At 32.4% G+C, this 26,013-nt stretch overlaps 2 protein-coding genes across 6 annotated transcripts in view; one reads left to right on the top strand and one right to left on the bottom strand.

The window, feature by feature from the left end:
• The window catches only part of LOC111050289 (MICAL-like protein 1), a 157,436-nt gene extending 138,221 nt beyond the window's left edge, over positions 1-19,215 (top strand). For all 5 annotated transcript variants that reach the window (XM_039437244.1, XM_039437245.1, XM_039437246.1 and 2 more), the window contains 8 exons: positions 903-2,968; positions 4,468-4,609; positions 10,595-10,769; positions 12,242-12,369; positions 13,957-14,138; positions 15,252-15,377; positions 17,332-17,447; positions 18,863-19,215. In XM_039437244.1, the coding sequence (XP_039293178.1) occupies positions 903-2,968; positions 4,468-4,609; positions 10,595-10,769; positions 12,242-12,369; positions 13,957-14,138; positions 15,252-15,377; positions 17,332-17,447; positions 18,863-19,053 (3,126 nt within the window). In that variant the 3' untranslated portion in view covers positions 19,054-19,215. The remainder of the gene's footprint in view (positions 1-902; positions 2,969-4,467; positions 4,610-10,594; positions 10,770-12,241; positions 12,370-13,956; positions 14,139-15,251; positions 15,378-17,331; positions 17,448-18,862) is intronic.
• A 186-nt stretch (positions 19,216-19,401) lies between these two features.
• On the bottom strand, positions 19,402-25,654 carry LOC111050293 (cytochrome P450 9e2). The gene is given in 6 exon segments (XM_039437249.1): positions 19,402-19,600; positions 20,497-20,742; positions 21,843-22,058; positions 22,829-23,018; positions 23,020-23,836; positions 25,146-25,654. Coding segments are annotated over 5 exon segments (1,593 nt in total). The 5' UTR covers positions 23,794-23,836; positions 25,146-25,654; the 3' UTR covers positions 19,402-19,433.
• Between the last annotated feature and the right edge of the window lie 359 nt (positions 25,655-26,013).

Genomic DNA, 26,013 nt, shown 5'->3' with positions numbered 1-26,013 from the left:
TTTTTTCTCAAATGTAAATTAGTTAGATTTTTAATTCATTCTCCCGACTTCCCAACTACTCTGGTCTAATCTTGTAGGCTGTTATTGGAAATTGTTCCATAAATTTTTATCACTGATGATTTTTAGTTTATTTATGTTATGAAGCTCATCTTAGTAAGAGTTTATCTTGGTGTATTGAACCTACTCTAGAACATGGTAACTTACGCCATAGTGGAGTAGGTTAATTTCCACACAGAAAAAACTAAACAAGTAGAGAACACATTATAAGAAATTTTGTAACTAACTATTGTATGTAATTGTAATTTATTTTATTTATTTATTTATTCTTAGATCATGTATGGAACAGTTTTTTATCTTTATAGGTTTGTGGAATCTTTTAAAATTCATTCAATAATCATCTCATTCATCCATTCATTTATTCACCCATATCATTTACTACTACTTACATTACAAATTTTACTGTTTTGAAGAATTTTGTGACTTGATTTCCCCAAATACTACTCTTCAAATAGTTTAATCAGTTTTCTGATGGATTTTTTTTGTGTTGTTTTGTGATATTGGCAGGAGGTGTAATGCGAGAATAAAAATCTTATCCTCTGTATTAGAATTCTTACCAACTTCCACTCATAAACAAAACTGTCTTAACTAAAATAGTCTAATGTTTTTCAAGCTTATGAATTGTTAATTTGTTGCTATTTTGAAATGCACTAACGAGTTCCTGTGTTGTTATATTAGCATTAAGCAGTATGCTAGCACTGTTGTTATTTTGAAATCCACTAATGAGTTTCTGTGTTCTTATGTTAGCAGTAGTTGAGTTTCTTCAGAAGATTTTGTAATGTATCATGTATTTTTATAATGGTTTTGGAATGAATTAATAAGTTTTTGTGTTGTTGTGTTGGCAGGAGGCGAGGTGCGGCGCACTGTTGAGACGTGGCGGCGGCGGCGATTCGTGTCGCGCGTGTGGCACGTCTGTCTTCCTCGCGCAGCGTCTGCTAGTTGGCGGCCATCTATATCACCGCACCTGCTTCCGGTGCGCACGCTGTTCTGCGCAGCTCAGTCTGGCCAACTGCTACGAGACAATGGACGGCCAGTTCTGCTGCGAAACGTGTCCCGACGAGGAGGATTGCCAACTTGATCAACTCAAAGACATTTGCCAACCGCACGAGCAGAAAAACATGCTCAAAGACAGTGGCCGCCTCGATCTAAACGCCTCCAAACAGCAGAAAAAAGACATTTGCCTCGATTTTAATGACTCAAAACCACAAACAAACATTAGTGATGAGTCCAGTGTTAACTCTCAGCTTGATACTGCCATTACAAACAAGCCAAGACCTGCTTCACTAGTAGGTGTGCGTAAACTCATGTTTGAGTCCGGTTGTGAACTTACTGATGACGATAAAGTCATCAAGAACAAAGCGCGTAAGGGATCTCTAGATAGGTTTAGTTCAGATAAACTGAAAACTGATGCCAAGCTGGATATCAAGAGTGCTCAGCTTGCTAGCAAACCGGCGACAGATAGTGTTTTAGTTAGGTTAGGTAATGTTAGGCTAGGTAAGAATGAAGCAAATAGTGATTTTGGTTGTGAAAACCGAAAGAGTTTAGATGTAGGGAGTGAGTTTGGTTGTAGAAACCAAGAAAGTGTAGTAAAAGGTGTTGATTTTGGTAGCAAGAACCGGAAAAGTCTAGAAATAGGAAGTGGTTTTGGTAGTGAAAATCCCAAAAGTGTAGAAGCTTATGATAGCAAAGCCCCAAAAAGTGTAGAAATCGGTGTGGATTTTGGTAGCAAGAACCGGGAAAGTCTAGAATTAGGAAGTGATTTTGGTAGCCATACCTCAAAGAATGTAGAAGAAGATGGTGAGACCCCAAAAAGTCCAGAATTAGATGCTGAATCTAGCTTTAAACATACAGAAAGAGCTGTTGTCAGTGATGAAGGTGAAACAAAGAACGTACGCCATGACAGTATTCCTTTTATTGATAGTGTTGAACCTGCAAACATTGTGGAAGAACAACCTGATCTAGTTTCTAGCGAAGATGTCTCACAACCTCATCTAAATCATGAAGAAGTTGTTGATTCCGATTTAAAATTGAAATCAGTAGATGAGAAGAAGTTTGATGTCGGTATTCCCCCAGTGTCTTCCAAAAAAGTTGAAGAAGAATCTAATGTTGATGTTGCAAGAAATGACTTGGATACTCATGTTGGGCAAAGTACTTTGGATGTACATCAAGATACTTATGTTGAGATGAAGCCATTAACACCCGAGCCTGAGGAAGTGGTACAGGAGCCTATTTATGAGGAGATTAGTGAGAATTCATCAGTTCATAAAGACGAGGGTGGTAGTGATGATTTTGGTGGGAAAGTGGTGGAAATGAAAGCTACAGCAAAAATTGAAGGTGAAGTGAAAGCTGATGACGAACTAGGGGTAAAACCTCTCGATGACTCAGTTGAAAGAGAAATAAAACCTCTTGATGGCTCAGTTGAAAGAGGAATAAAACCTCTTGATGATTCAGTTGAAAGAGGGGTCAAACCTCTTGTTGAACCGGTTGAAAGAGGAGTAAAACCTAGTTTGTCATCGAGCAAAATTGAAGAGAAAAGTTTTGTTATAACTCCTCCAAAACGCACCAGAAAACCCCCAGTAGTTGTGGAGAAGATACAAGAACCTGAGAAGAGGATCAGTTCTGGAAGTATGAAGGAACAAACTGACTACCCCGTGGAACTGAACCCTTTTGGAGATGATGATGAGGAGGAAGAAGAAGAGAAGAATGTGCCAGCAAAGAAGGAATCGACCAGTTTGAATCCGTTTGGGTCGGATGATGAAGATGAGGAGGAAGAGGAAATTGTGCCGAAACCGGTGGAAAGAAAGAAGAAGAATTCACCGGCGCCAAGTACGAATCCTTTCGGAAGCGATGATGAAGATGAAGAAGAAGAATCTGAGGCGACTTCGCTGCTTCAACCTGTGCCATTACCCAGGTAAGTTTCGGATTTTTGCTGACTTAGCTGTTTTTGTATCCATTGTGAGATTTACTTCTACCATGCTATACATGTTGAAATTCTGATGTGAATCTCATTATAGATACTGAAAATACGGCTTGAGTAGTATAAGCTTATATCCACAAACTATAAATGTCACATTATTGTTTATTGTATATTATCATAGCCACCTCTAATACAAGGCCGCGGCCTACGATATTGCAACGTCACAGTGTAGGCCTACAATCTAATACTTGATTGGAGAAAAAGATCAGCTGGTATTTTTAGAAATCTTTTTCACCAATCATTTATTAGATTCTAGGCCTACACTGCGACGTTGCAATATCGTAGGCCGCGGCCTTGTATTAGAGGTGGCTATGATATTATTGATACATGCCATTGATTATTGCAAAATAGCATTGACAATCGTCATACAGTTTAAAAAAAATACACATAGGCTAACACAATTAAAACAATATGCACAACAATTTACAAAAATGTTGTTATGATAGTTTCCTGAAATACGGCTTGAATAATATATGTTTATATTCACAAACTATATGTCACACAATATACGGTACTGATATTCACACTATATAGGTCTGGTGTACCCATCTACCTTGTGGTGTACCATATATGGAAAGATAGGTTTCATCTTCATAGCAAGATAGATTTTTGTATTTTGCTTTTGGCAAATAAATAAATTCATTCAAATCACGAGCTATTGTGTGTATGTTTGTAGCCTACCTATCTCATAATTTGTGATGAATAAAACTATAAGAATTAATTGTAAATCTTCGATGAAGCATAAGAAAAATAGTAATAATAATCAAGATGAATCAAGATGCTCTTATCAATTTACCAGATTCATATAATTATTTTAATTATGTACGAAATCGTAAGATTTTGAATTATTCAATCCAGAATTCAGCATCTTCGATGGCATCAGAAGTATCTTAGTTCAATTAATTATCATGTGGGAAAAATTTCGATAGAATAGCATGCAACAATAATTTTTACAGTCTCAATATTTTTCTTATCACGGTATAAATTAAATGGCCAAAAATATTGAAAATTGATGTAATATACGAAAAACTATGAGGAGATGCTAGAGAAATTAATAAATACAAAAAATCAAGTACATGCATTGCAATAATGAAACTGCTATTGATAAGCTCATGCAAGAAATTGTATTGCAATTATTGATAAAATATTATCAATATATTATTGCATGACGTTCATTCTACTTTGCATATTAGCAAATTGGTGTAAGAGAGATAAAAATAATCCGCCTAGTAAAGGATATTGTAATTCCAATACTCCCATTGAAATTATAAGTTTAACCTATTGCTGGTTTTAAATCTAATGCAATTTTGTTCTTCTGTACACCATCACATATTAGTATGTTTTTATGTTCATGTCTTCACCCATTTTATAATGTTAATTATAAATTAATACTAATAATACATAGATGCATTTAAAAATATTATTTTATTCAGGAAGCTGAAAAGTCCTCCACTGAGTCCAACTCCGAAGCCTCGCAGCTTCCATTCACGAAACAGTTCAATGTCCAGCTCAATCGGAGTGCCTGTCTCCCCTTCACCTCGCAAGAAGAAGCCGGCTCCTCCACCTCCACCTCTCGTAAGTATTCATTACAATTATCTCATTGACAATAAGTTATTTCTGCTCGTATTTTATATTAAAGTTAGACATTTTCTTTATGTTTCTTATATACAGACACAAGTTTGCTCTAAAACCTTCACTCTTTGAAGTTGCTCTATAAACCTTCCAACACTTTATTGATTGAATAAAGTAATCAATCAATCAAAACCCAGGATAGGCTAGGAGTTTCCGTTTATTCATCCAACGTCAAAAAAAAATCATATGTTTTTTTTTCTTTAGGGGTACTCTTAAATATAAATAAAAATTCGAAATCTAAGTACCCTTTTAAAATTGTTCAATCACGACATATTTCGGCTATATAATGTCATTATCAAGTGATTGGATAATAACAATTTTAAAAGAGTAGGCTACTTAGATTTCTAATTTTTATTTAGGCTACAAGATTATTTAAATATTTTGATGAGAAGACTTGTCACAACTGTTCACTTATTGGAACAATGAGAAAGCTTTTAGAATTATAGAATTTTGTTCTATAATCAATGTAATCAAGTGATTGGATAGTAACAATTTTAAAAGAGTAGGCTACTTAGATTTCTAATTTTTATTTAGGCTATAAGATTATTTAAATATTTTGATGAGAAGACTTGTCACAACTGTTCACTTATTGGAACAATGAGAAAGCTTTTAGAATTATAGAATTTTGTTCTATCACTAAATAAATGGCTGTGACAATATCAATTCTTCTTATCTACGAGAAGTTCACCTTCATCACTATTCAGAAAATATTTGAATATGTAGTATTAAAATACACATATTCAATATATGTATAAGAAATACAAATGTACGGTATTCAATTTGTATATAGTACTATATTTTATTATTGTGTGTAGAATACAGTAATAGAACATGAATTGATTGGATTTACTTATAACTAGAGAGTGTTTTCTGTGTATTGTACAATGATGCAGTAGATGAATAAATTCATTCCACTTTGGAGATGTAATGTTTTATATGTTTGGATTAGTCGAGTAACAGCTTATCCCACTGCTACATTAATAATCTTACAATAATAGACATTATCAATAAGGCTTGAGTTGGTCTCTAAGAGGTATCTAGAGTATAAGAGGTAACCTAACAACCAGCAATAATGAATTGAATAAAGATACTCGATTAAGAATCAATAATTGAAATAGGATTAGATAGAATTTGTTTAGGAATAAATAATTGAAATAGGATTAGATGGAATTTGTTTAGGAATAAATAATTGAAATAGGATTAGTTAGAATTTGATTAAGGATGAATGAAATAGGATTAGATAGAGTTTGAGATGGATACATTGATTGAGGAATACTTTGCCAGTATACAGTCCTACTAATATTTCAATATGGGCCGGTTTCCTATTAATTTAGAATTTTTAGAGGGAAAAGGTTTCCTTTCGCTAGATATAGATAGTAGGCCTACGATGAGCTATGTATCTGACGATGATGAAAATAATAAAAGTTAGTTGACCCTTACCCTATATTACAAAATTCCTATGGAACTTTCATCGCCTTCTTAAAACTGAGATAAACCCTGAAACATAGTTAAGTTGAACATCAAGAGAAAATAAAAAAATCTACTCTTGTTTTCTGAAACCTGATAACGAATGACATTGAAGGATCCCGTTTCAAATGAGCCAAATTAGAATCTTGTAAAAAAGTGATGGACCTGTTGTAAATAAGCCACTGTTTAGTTGCGAAGTAATCGGTTATGAAACGTTTGCTTGAAGCATGTGAATGAACGCTTGACGCATTTTGGACTTCATTTTGTGGAGAAAATGTGATAATAAAAGGCTGAAATTGCAGGCGAGAATCGTGGAGAGGCCAGTCGTGGACAGTCATGTTCAAAAGAGAAGCGAACTGAGTCAGCCGTTGGGTAAATTGAGAAAATTGAAAAAGACCACCAGAGGTTTTCTGAGAACGGCTTCAACCAGAATTAGAACTGCGTTGGAGAAGTTGTGAAACTTGAACTGTGATTTTGTTATGTAAATAATTTTTTGTGGCGAGATATATTTTTTGTAAACAATAAAGATTGTTATTTTATGGTGTTTTTTATTGGGTGGGTTGCTCATATATGGCAGATGAAGACTTTCAATATTGGAGTGTGATAATGCACATTTTAAACCTTCATTTCAGTAATCCCAAAACTGTAACCTTCAGATATTGGAGTACCATTATAAAGATTTGAAGCTCTTATCTCAATCTGTGATTTCATGACTTCACGTGGGAATTGTACTTTGAATATTGACGAAAATCTATTTCATTCATATCGAATGTTTCTGGGACATAGCTTATATTTCAAGCTTTTATGATTATGATTCATTCCGTTATGTGAGCCAATTTTATCAGTTTATGTAACTGAATAACTCCTAGCTGAAATTAATATATGACTCATGCATCATAAATAGCCCTGTACCATATATATAAGAGTATCGTTAGGTGTTGCCTTTTGTCAATAATATTCAGAGTAAAGGTTAAATACAATGTAAGGAGTAGAAATATTGGACTTATGGTTCAATGAGGGAATGTCTCAAAATTAGAAATTAATTTCTTATTGATGTAGTAAAGATTAACAACAAATCCTCAGCCGAATGAAAACTTAGGCCTATTTTACAAGTTGCAAGTTGGACTTCATTTTGTGGAGAAAATGTGATAATAAAAGGCTGAAATTGCAGGCAAGAATCGTGGAGAGGCCAGTCATTTTGAAACAATTATTATTTATTGGATAGAGCAAACAATACAATAGTTAGAAAAGAAGAACCAAAACTTCTATTTTTTTATTTTGTCTCAAATCATTATGTAACCTATAGTTAAACCTAATCATTAAGTACTGTAATGAAATCTTCAGGAAACTGAAATTGTTAGATAAGTAAAACTGTAGTCTATCGTGAGAAATGAATTTCCTATGTAAAACTCATGATGTTTATTAGAAGAATATATTAATGACATTAAAATGGATAATAATTCATGAACATAGAACAAACCCTACTAAGGACTCATGTGATAGGCCTATTGGTATCTATTCTCTCACCTATGCAGCAAGATAAATAGGTGAGGTTGAGTCCAGAACATTTTTAGAAAAAATCGGAGATATTTTTGGTAGTTTGATGAAGGTGTTTTCAGTGCATATTGTATGCGAATGCAATTCGTTTATAGCTTTATACCAATATCTGAGTATTCAGAATATTTTCCAGTAAAGAAAGATAATATTTCGAATTTATGCTAACGTTTTCATCCCAACATAAACTGTACTGAACTTGAATATTTTTAATAGAAAACTGAATATTTTTAGTAGAAAACTGAATATTCTTATCGTTTTTGAGCTACACTATTATTTTAAGAGAAGGTTTAAATTCTAGGCTCAGCCTAGTTTTTCCTTCAATGTCATAATGATATTATGATTGTAGTATTTTGTACAATAAATTAATGAATAAATAAATTTTTAGTATAAAATTGTTAATTTTTTTGATAGCTTCATGAAGGTCGTTGCAGTGCATATACTACGCTGTCTAATAGATTATTATACTTATACTTTAGTTTTTTTTCATTGCCCACATGAGCTCTATGCTTGTGGGTGGGTAATGGGAAGTGCAAGGGTGAATTATGAGATGATCAAACGTCCATGCCTATTCGGCGGGATTCGAACCCGCGACCAGGTAGCACTAGCAGACTGAAGGGTGCAACGCCTTAGTCAACTCGGCTATCTGGCCGGTATACAAAATCCTTGTCCTTGTCTTCCAAGAAGTAATTCCCTTCAATTTGATTAGTATTCAAACCTTTTCTAAAAATAATAATAGTATAGCTCAAAAACGATAAGAATATATCAAGGTGATATTAGTAGAGAATAAACAAGATATCCCTCAACTTCTAACTGTCATAATTAGTTGAATGGGAAACGTTGGTCTTATTCATATGGAATTTCAATTCAATTCAATTTATTTCCACATGAAATTACAAATTTTGTAAATATAGTTAAGTTACAATAAAACAATAAATATAAAGATAAATTACTTCACTATTTTATTTAAACTTGTAACATTATTGAAAAGTGGAATCCCCCAAGAAGACTATACATCTGTGAATGGGGGAGAGTTCCTATGAGCAAGAAATATAACAAAAAGTAAATTAAGTTTGAAATAGTTATAAGCAAAATAATATACATTCATAATACTAAGTTAACCTAACATATATGCTAGTATGATAGAGTGCAATCTACAGACTATTGCACTTCCCTACCACTGTTTTTGTAACCATTTGTGAAGAGTGCTTAAATGGAAAGAAAGAGCTAAAAAAAAAGAGCAAGAGGACTCAAGACTGTGACAATTTATTTATTAAATTGTAGAGATTTAAGAAGCATAGGAATGAAGTAAGCCCTCGGTTCCAGCCCATTAAAATGGATTATACTTTATGTATGCTGAAAATTTATGGAATGCTGAAAATTTTAAGTGAATCGCTATAGGATGTTAATAAATTTAATAAAGGAACATTATTTCCTTATTGTATTTTATCTACAAATATTACTACATTATTGGGAGTAATTTTTAAATATATGATGCGATCCCACCAGCTACCACTCATTATCATTATCATTGTGTTCCTTCTCATTTGGACTGGACTACTTCAATTTCGGACTGCTTGTGATATTTATAAAACATTTCTGAATCCGAGTGAAGCCTTCAATAATAATTGCCTTGAAACATCATACTATGATGATATTATGAGGTTATAAGTCAACTAAAAAATACCATTTTTAGAGTCAAATAGTGATTCGGATTCCACTTAAATCGATAGTTCCACCGGTATAGTGGGATTTACTTCAATCTGTCATTACTCCTTCCAAACAGCACCAATGCTTCCCATTGAATCAATGCTGACAGTATGAAGTAGTTCTTAGCTTCAAAACTGAAATACGTGATCTTATTATTATAATGATGATTTTATCTTCATATTAAGTTATCTTTATGATAAACCAATTCAGCTCTCATTTATTGGGATTTCTCAAAATATAACCACTATAATGGCATATTTGAGACAAATCATCAATCTTATCTATTTAGATCCTGCTTTCCATAGAAAACGTATTCAAATTCTATTATTTTATTCAAACTATGTGTATTTGAAGCACCATATCAAAAGCATTACATTTTACCAGGCCACAAAAGTGAAAAATTCACTCTTAACAACTCTCATCTGATAATTATTTTATCTTTCTATTAAGTTATCTTTATGATAAACCAATTCAGCTCTCATTTATTGGGATTTCTCTGAACACATTCACTGTAATAGCATATTTTAGACAAATCATCAATTTAATCTATTTAGATCCTGTTTTCTATAAAAAACTTATTTTAATTCTATTATTTTATTCAAATTCCATGTGTGTTAGAAGCTCTACATCACAAGCATTATATTTCACCACGCTGCAAAAGTGAAAAATTCACTATAACTACAATGAATAGTACAGTGAAAAAAGTCTTATTAGGATTTAGAACTATCAATCAATCAAAAATTCTTTTTTCAAAACAAAAAACAAAACGTTGAGGAAAACTATGATGTAAACATTCTATTTATTTCTTAATTTGAAGAGTATTTAAATTCCTTCCTAGTATTTTATTTTCAAATTCAACCTCTTTAGCACCCCATTACAGGGTAAAACATTTCGTCCTTTATCTTTGACAACATTTTATCAAAGATCTTTTACCAAATATTCAAACGTGTAATGAGACCTAATACTTTAAATTACTATTATTCTATCATAGAAATATTTCTTCCAATGTCACCATACGTCTTTATATACGTCACCATTCATATTTTAGCAAATATTCAAACGTTTCATTGGGACCTTATACTCTAAATTACTTTTATTATATCATATAAATATGTCATACGCTTCTCCTATTCGTTCCAGAGTTCCAACGTTATTTTTTCAACTTTTTGCTATATTTTTCATTTTCCAAATTTGCAGACTCCAAAACAGAAGAAGACACGCCCACCTCCCCCTCCCACTAAAAAGGTGGGCCCTGATTCGCGCAGTGTCTCCCCCACCCCCTCTGCCATCAGTCTCAGTAGCACCTTCTCTTCGCCTGATGCTCAGGAGAAATCCTACAAGGATGCATCCAACAGACAGAAGCAGAGTGCAGGTAAGTTGATTTGTAACAATTTATTAGATTAGATATCTTTCTTGATCCATGAACATCTTATAATGTTTAATAATCAAGAGAACCAGAGTTCGAATCTCGACCGGGGCAAAAATTTTTGACCACAGCACAATGACACAGATACGGCCACCCCCGTCTTTCGGAGGACATGATAATTCGTCGGTCCCGACTACCTAAAAAGTAGTCGTCATCTCTCATCATCATCCCTCTCACTCATTACCCACGCACAAGCCTAAGAGCTTATGTGGGCATCACCCTCAGTATTATTAGATCACGTGTATTGTTAATGTATTCAATTGTTTTATGTATTTGTGAAGGAAGCAAATATGGAGTTATCTGTTGTCTCCATAAATAAATGAACGCATTCTCAAATTCAGATATGGTAATAATCTATGATGCTAATGAATATGAAGGATTCCATTCTAATGCTTTCAAATCAATAAAATCTTTGAATCGCTATTATAGTTTGATTAATAAGTAGTTGAGACTTAAATTCCCAGGCGACCATTATTTATTAATTTATACATTGATAGATACAATAATATCATTCTCAACTATGAATGATTGGGAAAGGAACAACAGGCCTAAAGCCCAAAACTGTTCCTTTCCTAAATTTTGATAGAAATTGTCTAAAAATAGGTTATGTTTATAACTTCATAAGCTTTGTCCAATTTTGAGTCCAAAATAAACTAGGAATTTCGATAAGTTGAAAAACAAATTCAAAATATTGGCGTTTTATTCTGATATTCACTGTCAGCATTTCTTTTACAGTAATATTAACTCTTCCTATTCAACTAATGCTGACAGTTTGAATTGAATATCACTGCAGTGTGATCACTAATAAAAGATCACCGTTATCACAACACTGAGAATATTATTTCATGATAGAGCTTCAAACAATCTTCTCATATTGTTGGATGTTTTAAAGTTTATATTTGTGAATAAACTTCCAAAATTCAATTTTCATCACGTTTTAAACAGTTTTCAACGTGAAGATGATTCATGATTGTAAAGTGAGGCTCAGTTGCACAAAAGCCAGTTGAATAAATAGTGATTAAATAAGAAAAAGAAGAAGAAGAAGGAAAAGAAAAAGATGAATAAAATGATGAAGATGATGATGATGATGATGAAGAAGAAGAAGAAGAAGAAGAAGAAGAAGAAGAAGAAGAAGAAGAAGAAGATGATGATTATGAAGAAGAAGAAGAAGAAGAAGAAGAAGAAGAAGAAGAAGAAGAAGAAGATGATTATGATTATGAAGAAGAAGAAGAAGGTGATGATGATGATTTCGTAGAATTTAATCATAATTAAAATTCAACTGGCTTTTGTGCGACCGGACCTGAGTCTAAAAAATCCTAAACAATCTCCACGTTGACAGTTTAAATTCTCACCGAACTTTTTAAGCTTTTATTTGCAAACAAACTTCTGTTATTGAACTTAGGTTTCTATGATTGCAGACTACATACCGCACAAGAGCGTGTACGGCACTTGGAAACGCAAGAAGGCACCTGCCCCCCTCCCACCTATTGCTCACCGCCGCCCCGTCAAGCCTATGCCCATCAAACAGCTACGCCAAGAGCTCCAGGTTCAGTTCATTCATTCATTCATTTATGTATTCATTCATCTATACTTTATGATTAAAGGAAGGAATTAGAGCTTACATGTACGGGATACGAAATACATGTTTGACGCATCATTACCTTTGAACTACTCAACTCATGAACTTGAAATTTTGCATAAAGATTCTTTATTTATCGAGGATGGTTATATGGTTATAGACTTTTTTTATTAATCATTTAATGATTATAATTTCATTAAAACAAATTTATTCAATTTGTTTTGCAATGTTTACGTAAGATTAAAGCCTCTAGTGAGGTCCGCGTTATAATGGCAGTGTACGATTGTCAATAGTGTAGCTATCCTTGTCTATCATGCAACAAAGCAGATAGCGCTATCTCATTCTCGTTTTTCTCTGTTGCCAAATCGTCTTTTAACAATGTAGAATTAATAATTAATTGACAAAATATTTCATCGTAATTATGAAAATTCATTATTAAATTATTGAAAAATATAATTTCTTGCTTAATAAAATATAAATTGATTATTTTAAACGAGAATTAACCGTTAATATTACATTAATAAACCTGTATCAGCTACCGTCTGTAGAAGGCATTGACAAGACAAAGATTCGACAACGTTGTTCACCTATCTTTCTCTACTGCCACTATAACGTGGACCTCACTATAGTTAGTTTTTCTATTGTTAATCCTTACAGCTGTTGATACTTTCAATATCGGTATTATAAAACTAAATTCAACTATTTGTGCTTTCAACAGACCCTTGCGGAGCAAGGGTAAAATCTGCTCGTCAATCAGTATAAATTACAGTTTACCGTAAACAATAATTTATTTATAAAATGATTGTTTGTTTTTGTTACTCAATCAATGAGATATGGAGGAATGGTTTCCTTTATCATTAAAGTATGATATAATCGTCACATCATCAACGAAGTTCATTGTTGAAAAATAAGAGAATACAAGTATAAAATTGAATAGATCACGTATATTTTTCAATGACATTACTTTTTATATGTCCAATAAAATTCATTTAATTTGATTTTAGTGAAAATACTTGAATGTACTCTTGCATAATATCAGAGTTGTTTGTTGTTCTACAAAAATATTATGTAAATTTGGGAGAGGAATAGCACAAGTTTAACTTATTTTTTCTCTCCCTATCATTTTAATGGTGTACTTATTGAATGAATCAATAAAGAATAAATAAAGTATTTCCATTTTCATTTCTAAGTGCCTCATTACACGTAAGAATACTTAATCGAATGATGACTGTCAAAATGATAATATTATGTATTAAGCAGCATTCTCAATTATCAGTGACCGGTACAGTTAAAATAGAATTTTCATGAATTCTGTTCACACTCAGCACGGAATGAATAGTCCTATGAGAATTTTTATAAAACATTATTTAATAATGTTCTCACTGAACCGGTATCGCTCTCTCTGTCACTGATATGTGGGAATTCAGCTTTATACGGACGAATATATACAGTGTAATGAGGCCATAAGGACATCTAGGTAATTCTACAATATTTGTGTGTAGACTTTGGTACGTTGGTTTCAGTTGTTGAATGACGATATCTATTGTTTTTCAGGACATAGAGATCAAGCAGCAGGGCCTGGAGCGACAGGGCGTGAGTTTGGAGCAGACGATACGTGACAAGTTCGACGTGGAGTCGAGCATGACTCCCTACGTGGAGGAGCTCATTCTCCAGCTGTTCGAACTCGTCAACGAGAAGAACGAACTGTTCCGGCGCCAAGCTGAGCTCATGTACTTGTAAGTATTGTTACTCCTATTGTACCTATGTAATTTGTAAGTGTTGCTCGCATGTATAGGGAGTCAATTCACTTTCCAAATGTTCAATACTGTTGTTGGCACACACAAGCAAATTATTTTATTTATTGAAAACAATAAGATTAGCTGTGCTTTTAAAATTAAGTTTGTTTTCCGGTAATTCTTCAAAATTATATGTTTTATATGTGAATATTTCCTACTTTAGTTATAATATTGTGAAATATGTCTTCTATGTTTGGTTTTGAAGCATCTAAATTTGAAATTCTACTTTTTGAAAATAATTAAGGACTGAAAGTTTTGTGAAGTGAACAACTACAAGACTTAACCAATTTCGGACTGTGTGTAACCATATCTAAATTTGGGAGAGGAATAGCACAAGGTTACCTTATTTTTTCTCTTCCTATCATTTTTGATGATGTACTTATTGTATGAGTCAATAAAGAATAATATGTTGTTCTTGTTCCAAATTTCAAGCCGATTTTTGTTAACTCATACTGATTACTTTTTATTTTATTTATTACACAGTTTTCACATTGAATCACTTGATAGAGCAGAGCTCTAGTGATGTATGAGATGTCAACTTGAATATAAATGGGAACAACGAAGAATGGTTGAATAAATGAATGAGATTGTGATACATAAATGAACAAATAAATGAATGAGGTTGTGATACATAAATGAACAAATAAATTAATGAGATTGTGATACATAAATGAATAAATAAATGCTTTTATTATACATCACATTTTTGAAAATAATCAAGTAAATGTAAATACATTTTTATTGTCAGCGTTTTCTCCTTGGCAGAGTGCCGTCAGGAGGTGGAGATTGTGATACATATCAGAACATGTATGGTCTTGAATTACATTGGAGGTTTTTTCTAAAAATTCATCAATTTTGTACTACGACTGTCTATTATTACTGTTTTGGCCGGTTGAAGGTGTAAGAACAGCACAGTATGAGAGACTACCAGCGTCACATAGCTTCACGAAAAACAACTACTAAAACTGTCGGTTTGAATTAACATTGAAAATTGAAACATGAACGCCAATATACAAAATATTGTGTTTCAATGTGTTCTTTTTATTTGTTCAGACGAAGGCAACACCACTTGGAGGAGGAGCATGCTGAGCTGGAATACCAGATCCGGTGCCTGATGCTCTGTCCCGAGCAGAATAAGACTGACTCCGACAAGGAGCGAGAGGAGGAACTCATTCAACGGTCAGTCATTCAATCAATCATTACCAAACAATATGATTGCACTCGTACTATTAATCATTAATTTACCAAGTGTTACTTTAATAGAAATTAAATGGAATATGTACCCTTTCAGAAACACCTTCTACTTCTTATTATTTGTATTATAATTCGTATTATTAAGTATATTGACCAATAGATGGCGGCCAGGTTAGCCGTTGTACCCTTCAGTCTGTCAGCGCTACCTGGTCGTGGGTTCGAATCTTGCCAGTAGGCATGGACGTTTGATCATCTAAGGCTGGCCACTAACGGTTGAATGAGCATGCAAATGTACACAGTCGACTTACATTGTTATGTCATCACGGCTGTGTTCACAGCGAAACGCTTCGAGCAATATTTTTGGAAGTTAGGCTTTTGTATTTCCAATATTTATTTTTTCCTCGCTGCTCTATTTGAGGTTAGATTATTTTTCTATTATTATAAATTGTAATTTTCCTGTGGTTTATTTATTGTTATTGGTTGTTTATTTTATGTTCGAAGCCTCCCGCTGATCTAGTGTATGTGCATTCACGTTCAACCGTTAGTAGCCAGCCTTATCAATTACCCACGCCTACGCAAAAAGCTCATGGCATCATCCGCAATAAAAAATTATAATAATTTGTTCGAGAGTCTACACAATTGTTGTAAACACATTACCAATATTAGTGATTATGGATCATTAGGTTGGTGTAGAACGTGTAAGGCTGGCCTATATCGGTAGAATATGCATGTTTATCATGTTCATGAAGGTCCCTTGCGGTAAGGTCCCACCTCGCCTGAATATATAAATTCAATCGGTCAATAGGCCTGTCTTACGACTGTCATACTTTATACTACACTCAAAAATCAAGCAATTAAATGATTGAAATGTGAAATCATTAGTCCTATTGGTTTTTATATTCAATTTATTAGTGGAAATATAACTATTTGAAGATGTCCAGATTCTCTGAACTGTTATTTAATAATTTTCAAAATATTATCCTCGTATATCAAGAGCAAAATACAATAATTTTACACAGTTTGGCAAGGAAGCTGGACATCTTCAAATACGGTAATTATTATATTTCCACTAATAAATTGTAAAAAAAAACAATAGGCCTAATGATTTCACATATCAATCATTTAATTGAGTGTAGTATAAAGTATGACAGTCTTAAGACAGGCCTATTGACGGATTAAATTATATATTCAGGTGAGGTGGGACCTTACCGCAAGGGACCTTACACCAACAAAAGGGACCTTACACCATAGAAGTTTACTTCAATTTTGTTGCATGCTTGATATTATCTGTCATGTAGAATACTCCCAACTTTGTCAATCATTGATGCTCAGTTGCATAAAAAACCTGCTACATTCAATCCATTCATGTAGATAAATACTGTATTGTCATTTAATATTAATAAAAAATAATTTCATAGTTCCCTTTTGTTTTTGAAACTGAGTTGTGTTTTATATAAAATAGTTTTAAAAACAAAAGGGTACTATGGAATTATTTTTTATTAACAAATCAAGAAGCCTATTGAAATACGTTACTAACTGTCATTATCATATATATTTTTTTCAATCAATCAATTCATTTATTTCACAAACAAACATAATACAAAATAACAAAGAAAGATATAAAAATGTGAAATAAAAGTGGACAACCCTAGGCATAAGCCCGATTGGGGTGTACTTCTAATAAACTAATTAAAAATACTCAGAGATGTAAGGCCGCTCCGCTCTAATAAACTTGGCATAATAAATTATAACTTGAAAGAAAATACATTTTTTTCTGCTACATCACAATATGAAAACAAGGATGAAATTATAACATTATGATAAATAAAAGTTGTGACTTACAGAAATAAAACCAAAAATAGAAAATTTACAATGCAAAATGCATATTCTAAAAAAAGTTACTTAATATTGTCATTATCATATTAATTGATTTTTGTAGATTGGTGGACATAGTGGAGAGGCGGAACGAAATAGTGCAGTGCTTGGAGATGGACCGACTCAGGGAGGCGGAGGAGGACAGAAGCGTCAACGCACAACTCAATACCTTATCTGCAGGTGAGTCATCCAAGAAAATCATCAACATGTCATAAAAATTGGAAATAATCTACCTAAAACGGTCATATAATCGAAACATAGTGGAGCGGCAAAGGTTGCTTCAAGCCTGAGGGCGTTGAAAATATGCATTTATTAATTTATTAGTATTTATTTATGTGTAAAATAACATTATAGTACCCTTTTTGAGAAATTTTTCATATAAAATAACAAATTAAAACAACTAGATGTGAACATCGAAACTAGTTGTTTTAATTTGTTATTATTTTACATTAAAAACTTCTCAAAAAGGGCACTATGATGTTATTTTACAAATAAGAAATTAAGTAGCCCTGAGTATATAAATTTTAAGGTAGTATTTATTTATTTGTTTATTTAAATGGGTACCGCTACACTTTGTGTTTTGACCCATTTAAATACATGCATTATTTTCAACACTCTCAGGCTTGAATACAACGAAAGCTTGCTTCGTTGAAATTATAACATTATGATAAATAAAAGGTATGCCTTACAGAGATGAAACCAAAAATAGAAAATTTACAAAGAAAAATGCATATTCTAAAAAAAGGTTACTTAATATTGCTAGCTTCGCCCTTCGCCGCTTCACTATGTTTTCACCCGTACTTAGTTACTGTCATTCATTGAATCTTGTGTCAATTAAATTTCCTCTTAATAGTGGATGTTGTCTATTATATTGTGACTGTTGGCGATAACGTGGATGTTGTAAAGTAGTATACTGTCTATTGAACAAAAGGCTTTGAAAGGTTAACAGAATAAGAAAGCATTATAATATTTGTAAACAAAAATTATACGGGTTACTTTTTCTGTTTAATAACCATAATATTTTATTTAACAGCATTTGAAAAATAATAAAAGTTAGCCTTTAGTAATCTAATTTCTTTCGGTCCTTACAGAATAAAAAATGTTTGAGCTATGAATGGTTTGCACTTGAATAATGTTTTAATATTTCTTATAATTCAAAAAATAATCCTTATTCATTCGTATGAAGAGCATTCGATGTGCATTGCAAATACTTGGATATTTTTCAAATAATGTCAGTAGAAATGTCAAATAATCGGAAAGAATGCAGACGTAGATATAGAGTTTTAAATTCACAAGATATTTCGTTGTATTATTTCTGCAGTATTCAAAAATAAGCATCACAATGATACTACAGACGTTTTCTCAAAACTACTGCAATCTCAAATATATTGTATAATATGTAATGTATTCAAGTATTATTATGGCATTAAGAGTTTTTCAATGCCGAATTTTGAAGTGTCCGGTTCATAAAATTTACTAACTTAAAATATTATTTAATAATGATCTATAGATTGTCTAATTGACTTTAGTTTCAAATTAATTGCTTTTTTCCTTTATGACATGTTTTTCTGATTTCTTGTGTTTATCACTTGCAGCTGCCATGGGTTTCGATTCAGAATCGAGCAGATCAACTACGCCCGACAAAAAGGGAGAAAAGAAGATCAAGAAGGAGAAGAAGAAGGGGAAAATCGACATCGACAAGGACATAGACGAAAGCGAAAAAGAGAGGAAGAAGAGGAGCAAGAAGAAATGGTTCACTTTGCCTCACTCACCTAAGAGACTTTAACTTGCTTCAGTGCCTTTCAGAGTGAGAGAGATAGAGCACTGTGTTGTTACCAACCTACTAACTGACGATAAGCTTTTGATTCCTGTAAATTATTCTATTTTCTTAAACGCCTGTAATTGTATAAATAGTGTAAGGTTTTTAATAAAGTGAGCTTCCAATAAGTGGTTTTTGTTTATTTATTCACTATAATACAGAACCTCCAATTATAAATTATGGACGATTTATTAGAAATTGCAGTGTACCAACTGCTGTAACATTATAACTTCGGTCAATATTTGCAGTAGCAGAAGTTCTTAGTTCTATCTTTATAGCTTTCATTTGATATTTAAAATAATTATTTCACAGTAATAGTTTTATAAATGATAAAATGCTTTATTTGTTCAATTTCTTGCTTCAAAGTCGATCCACAGTCCTCCCTGGATTCCTTTTGTGAAAAACTCTGTCTTCATTTTTATAGGCATTATAGTTTTTGGACTTATTTTGATACTGTATGCCATAAATATCTTGACAAGCAACACTTTCACTGAAAGAATAGCAAAGCGCATAGCTGTAACAAAGAATAAAAAAAATTAATGACAATTTTGTAGTAAAATTATTACAAATAGATTGTCTTTTTTTAAACAATGTATGCTAACTGCAAAATTGTGAGCGCCTTAGGACACAAGTATACCTGTAGACTACCCGCAACACAAGAAATATAGATTGTGTACCTCTTTTTTTTCTGATGACAATTTTAAGTATTATTTAGACATTCTCTAATATTTTTATCACTTGACTAGTCTAGCTTTTTCGATCGGATATTAGAAATTTCAGAACAAGATTGGGATTTTAACAGGATTTGGAAACTGTTAGAATTTTAGAACAGGAAATTAGAAATATGACGTTGCTGGAGCTTTCATTAGCGCTTGCATAGAGAACCGGTAACACAATGAAAATTCTATGTAACTCTTATATTTGAAAATTCATAATTTACTGTGAACCACATCAAAAACCCTGGTAATCATCATCTTGATTTGGTGGTTTGTTTTCACTGAAGAAAAGCTACTAAAATGTTCACTCGAAACATCGTCCTTGACCTAGATATTTGACAATGTTTTCAAAAATTACTGTTATAATTGAAAAATAATCTGGTTTTAGAGGATTTTTTACATGATTCATGTCAAAGATTAATTTTAAGGACCATTTTCTCAAAGCAGTTCCAAGTTTAAATTGATGCAAGATAGAATTTGTTAGAATGTGTTAGCTATTGGTTAAAGCTCGAAATATAATGTTTTCTGATAACTGATTTCGAACATACGAACCTGGAAAATCAATTTATTCATATTCTAATAATTTGATTGTATGTGAGGAGATTTTGCGGCATTTTTATTCTTTATTACGTCTTATTCTTTCAATTATTTATCTTTCACTTAACTCTGTAATTATTAATCTTTCTCAACTTACCAATACAAAACCGAGGTCCCATTCCGAACGGAAGGTAAGTTCCTTTCCGGATAGAGTCAGGATACAAAAATCGGTCTGGATCAAATACTTCCGGATTAGGAAAGTTTTCTGGATCATTGTGTATACTCGACACTGGCAATATTATCTCATCACCTTTCCTGATCACGTGATCTGTGTCTGGGATCTTATAGTCCTGAACACACAGTCGGTTCAGCAATGCGATGGGCGGATGTTTACGGAAAACCTCTGAAAAAGAGAAGGCAGAGAATAAAATCAATAACAAAAATTAAAATATGATTTCGATTATTACCGTAATTATCAAGTGTCCAATGACAATTCATTTTATAGTTATGTAATTTAAAAACTTTTCAGACTGAACTAGGCCGCGAGGTATATAAACATTACACTTTGACTCCCACAAACCAGGCTCTGTTGAGTATCATGTTATATCTCTCGTAGCCTCTTCCAATATATTGTTAGTAGTAACTATAGTCAACCGCACAAAAATAGTCCGATGGAAATTGGAATGGCTGAGTACCTCCTAATATAATTATTATTAATAATAATAGTAGTATTAATATAATTATGTGTATTTATACACATGGAAATTACTGAGATATTGCATTTATTCAAATGCTAACGGTATTATTGAACGAAAATCCAAATTAAATGCTGGAAAGCACCCCGAAGAATTCTGCTACTGCAAATATTTACAACAGCTAGATGGGAATTCGAAGAGCGCTACTATTCAAAAATTAATTCAAATTTCCGGGCTGCAAATAATTTTTGAAATATCGGGGCACCGAGCTTCGCTCGTTATTCTTATTTATTGATAAACAGAACACAATTCTCTAAAATGATCATGTTTATATTTCACAGCTGGCTATATGTATCTTATGAATTTCGGGGATGCGATATTTTGATTTTTCACATACTCGCTGACTCACTTTTTTACTATCCACAGCTGTTTCAGCCAAGGATGAATTATCCTTTTGATGTCGTTCAGCGAGTTTTCCCAAGGATGAGACCTAGTGCAATCGAATTTTCATATCATAAACCTACTATGTTCCAAATTTCTTGAAATCGTTAGAGCTGTTTTCGAGATCCGTTGAACATCAATAACCAGATATAAAATATATACAAATATACGGAAATTGCTCGCTTAATATAATAGGATAGTAGCGCTCATCGAATTTCCATCTAGCTGTTAACCCTGTTATCAATATTTGCAGTAGCAGAAGTCTTCGGGGTGATTTACAGCATTTAATTTGGATTTTCGTTCAATAATAATTATGTATTTATACAGTATATACTTATGTCTTTCTCTGTTTTTTTACTCAACTTACCTAACACAACTTGGTTCAAATAAGTCATAGAGTTGACTGCAGAGAAACTGAGCTCTTGGTCCATTAGAACACTGTCAATTTCCTCCTGCATTCTCTGTTGCACTGGCGGATTGCATGCGATTTCCAGAAGTGCAAACGTGAGCGCTGTCGATGTCGACTCACTTCCTCCCGATATGAACACAAATGTGTTGGCTGCCAAGTGTGTATCGGTGATCTCTGAATAAATAAACAGATTACATTTGAAATTTACATCTATTGACACCGGATAAAATGGAAGAAAATACTTGAATAATTAGTAAAAGAGAAGTATAAAGTAGGTACTTTGCAGTATTGTGATACTACATACAGGTGGTTTCTAGAAAAATTGATAAATTACAACTTACAAGCAAATTTAAATAAAAATGCAAATAAGAAGAATATAAAGTATTTCACAAAAATAATATCTTGTGAAATAATTTAGAAATAATAATACCCGATATTTAGAAAAAATGATACAGTAAAGTGAAAAATAAAAAGGAGAAAACTCAACAGTGTTATAATGAAACAATATTATTATGCTATAACCGTACAGAAATAATGAAATCATTTCTTATAATATAGCCTGCTGGTAATCTTCTAACTCACTTGCACCTAATATTATATTCTTTATTTCTTTGTTATCACTCAACTTCTGAAGAGAAAAGTTGAATCATTACAAAATTGTTTTACTTGCAAATTTAAGAAAATTTGAATTGTTGAGTTATAAAATGTGTCACAGAATAAACGTTCAATTTATTTTTAAGTTTATAAAGCAGGCAATGTTTAAAAAATATTCTTATGAAGCTCAAGTTGAAAATGGATATAACTAAAAGGAAGATGAGTTATTCAATTATTAGAATTTGTAGTTATGGTACCATATTTCAATTTTTAATACAAGAAATGATAATGTGAGCGGTATATATTAACATAAATTGTATCATTGACTATGCAAGTATTACAGTACTCACTGAAATGTTGAGCTCCTTTCTTGCTTGTATCCAAATTTTCAAATAATTCTTTATCCTCCTCTTCATGTTTCATCATCTCCTTTCTCGCTTCTTCCACCCTCCCACCATTCTCCTCATCCTGCTCTTTCATGTTTATCAACAGCTGGAGAAAATCATTAGACTTGGTTCCAGTCTCCTCACGATACTTGATAAATATTCTTGACCAAATCGAAAAAGAACGCCTTCACGTCATCCTCAGTCAATGTCAATCCAATAAACTTACTAAAACTTTTGAAAAAAGTTATCATAAAAAACTTGAAGTATCTCATGTTGTTCATTCGGAAAAATCTCAAACTCATTTCAACAAACTCGCTTTTTTCTCCGTCTAAATACTTGTGGGCTTCCACTTTCATACCAAAAGCAACCGAAGCAATCACATCTAAAATGTAACAATACGATAGCTGTTTTACTTCCAAACATGTATTAGGTTTGCTGGAAATGTAATTAGTAATGGAATCTGAGCTTTCTGTTAGTTGTTTGAACATACTTCGTAATTTCCCCGTTGTAAATGTGGGAGCAAGTTTGTATCTGAGACCTCTCCAGCGGTCGCCTTTCAAACTGAACAAATGAGCGCTCAGGGGATCGTTTTTTTCATCCACCGGAAACGGTCTGTCCATAAAATACGAGAAATCCTTTATCATTATATTGTAAATTATGTCGGGATCACGAATCACAATCTCGTTCTTATGTAGTCCAATTTGGCCGAAATATTTCATACCCGCGCCACTATCATAGATATCTTGGACCACAGCATCAATACTTTTCAATCGCAAAACAAATTCAACCATCTTCCTAAGAAGTTCATGAACACTTGTTTTTGCATAGGGGAAATTTCGTTCTTGGAAGTAGTTCAGTTTTTGTGATGTTTTCAAGTAGAAAAGCAGTAGTATCACAGCCCCCAAAAACGCTGTTACGAAAATATACATTTTTATGGTTTTCAACAAATCTTGACGAACTGCATCAATTTATCTGGAATATAATAATAAATTGAATAAATATTGATTCAAATAATATAGTATCCGATTAACAATAGAAAAACTAACTATAGTGAGGTCCACGTTATAATGGCAGTAGATAAAGATGGGAGAACAACGTTACCGATCCTCACTGTCTTGTCAATGCCTTCTATAGAAGGTAGGTGACTGATACAGGTTTTATTAATGTAATATCAAATGTTCTTTCTCGTTTGAAATCATCAATTATTATATTACATCAGGCAAGAAAATATTTTTCAATAATTTCATTATGAATTTTCATAATTATTTAAGATGAAAAATTTAGTTGATTAATTATTAATTCTACATTGTTAAAAGCCGATCTGGCAAAAGAGCAAAGCGAGAAAGAGATAGCGCTATCCGCTTTGTTGAATGATAGACAAGTATAGCAATACCATTGCTAATCAAACACTGCCATTATAACGTGGACCTCACTACAGGTACAGTGCAGTACAGAAAAAGGCTGCCTCAAAAAATAAACTTATATTTTTTCATAAAAGCAGCAGTAATACTGTACTAACTTATTGTTAATAATCTAGTGAATTTTTTGCTTGAGTGACCATCAATTATTGCGAGAATTTAGATAGGTAGGCTCTTTCAGGCTCTGCAATGATTTGAAAACATATTAATATTCATTACAATAATAAACATACTTAGGTAGTAATTTATTTGGAAATATTAAATTGTTAATAACGTGTTATGAAATTCAATAAGACGTATTAAGCAATTAATTGCATAAGAACTATCATTATTCTTTAAGAAGGACAAATTGAATTATAGCATCTATATTTAGTTACTTTAATTACAAATTACATTTTAAGATGTGTATAGTAGGTAATCGATAATAAATGTCATCTATATGTGGGGGGAAAATGTCAAAAGTTTTATCCACACCTGTTGAACATTAATTTATTTATGTAATAATCAACCATATATGAATTATAAACCAATTTATGTTTATTCATCCATATTTCATTTATCAATTAAAAATCCAGTTTTTATGTTTATAAGCCTATATAGTTTTTGTTAAATATTTATGACAAATGGATTCATAAATTTATGAGGTTTTTCAAGGCACTTTTGCGTTTATTTCTTTGAAAGTTCCATTGCTCCATTCTAAAATTACTTCTAAGCAGCACACCGTAAATATAATTATATAATATTAAAAGTCACAATTTGAAAATGTTATCAATAGTTCACTTACCGGTACTTGAAAATTGATTCAAAAAGACACTTTCTTGTTCAGAAGAAAAATCACAACAGTTGTTTGAAAAAATACTCACTGTCGATAAAAAATTATTTCCAAGATGATTAATTATTATTGTAAGAAAAGTATTCACTTTAAGGGATTACGTTGGAATAATAATAATTGTTATCCTAATGCAATTTTCAAACACAACTAATCCCTTATACATTGAAATCGCCGTAGTAACACAAAATCTATTAGCAAAACTGTGTTAACTGTTGAATGTAGGCTATTGTACGCTTCAACTGCCTGATAGACTGATAAACAACATTCTTCACTAAAGTGAGATTTGATTCAAGCTACTGTCAGATCATTCCTTGTGAATAACATGAATGCTTCCCATTCAACGTATGATGATAGTTTAAAGTGAATCTCACTATAGAGCGTTATGAAACATACTGAACCAGCAGTCTGTGCCTCTATTTGTATGACAGACCAACATTTTCAGAACGGCTAGTAGCACAGTGGTAATTCAGTAGTTTTTTAGGTGGCTATTAAGTACAGTCCATCCCAACAATAATAATGCAAACGCTCTTCATGATTGTTTTACTGCTATCACTTCATCTTCACTCTGAGTTAAAACTCACACACAAAATAAAATTATTACTGTTATTTTTACACATTGTAGCGTATCAGTCATATTCATGTGAATAATTTCCCAATAATTTGATAATAGTATAATCCATTATTGTTATCAGAGAGATGACATGAGAATATATGCCTGTATAGAGTGTGTATAGATCTGACTCTGCAGAAGACCTTTGAACTATCATCTTTCCTACATACACTACCTAGGGATCTTCTATCCAATGAAAATTTTTGCAAAGATAATATTTTTTATCTTTTCTTATTCATCTAATAATTTATTTTCTGAGCTTTTTTCTAATCAATTCATTTGAATTTTT

Source organism: Nilaparvata lugens, chromosome 10 (assembly GCF_014356525.2).
Source record: "Nilaparvata lugens isolate BPH chromosome 10, ASM1435652v1, whole genome shotgun sequence".
NCBI lineage: Eukaryota > Metazoa > Arthropoda > Insecta > Hemiptera > Delphacidae > Nilaparvata > Nilaparvata lugens.
The sequence above is the reverse complement of the archived record's forward strand: the minus strand, read 5'-3'. Positions and strand labels throughout refer to the sequence as shown.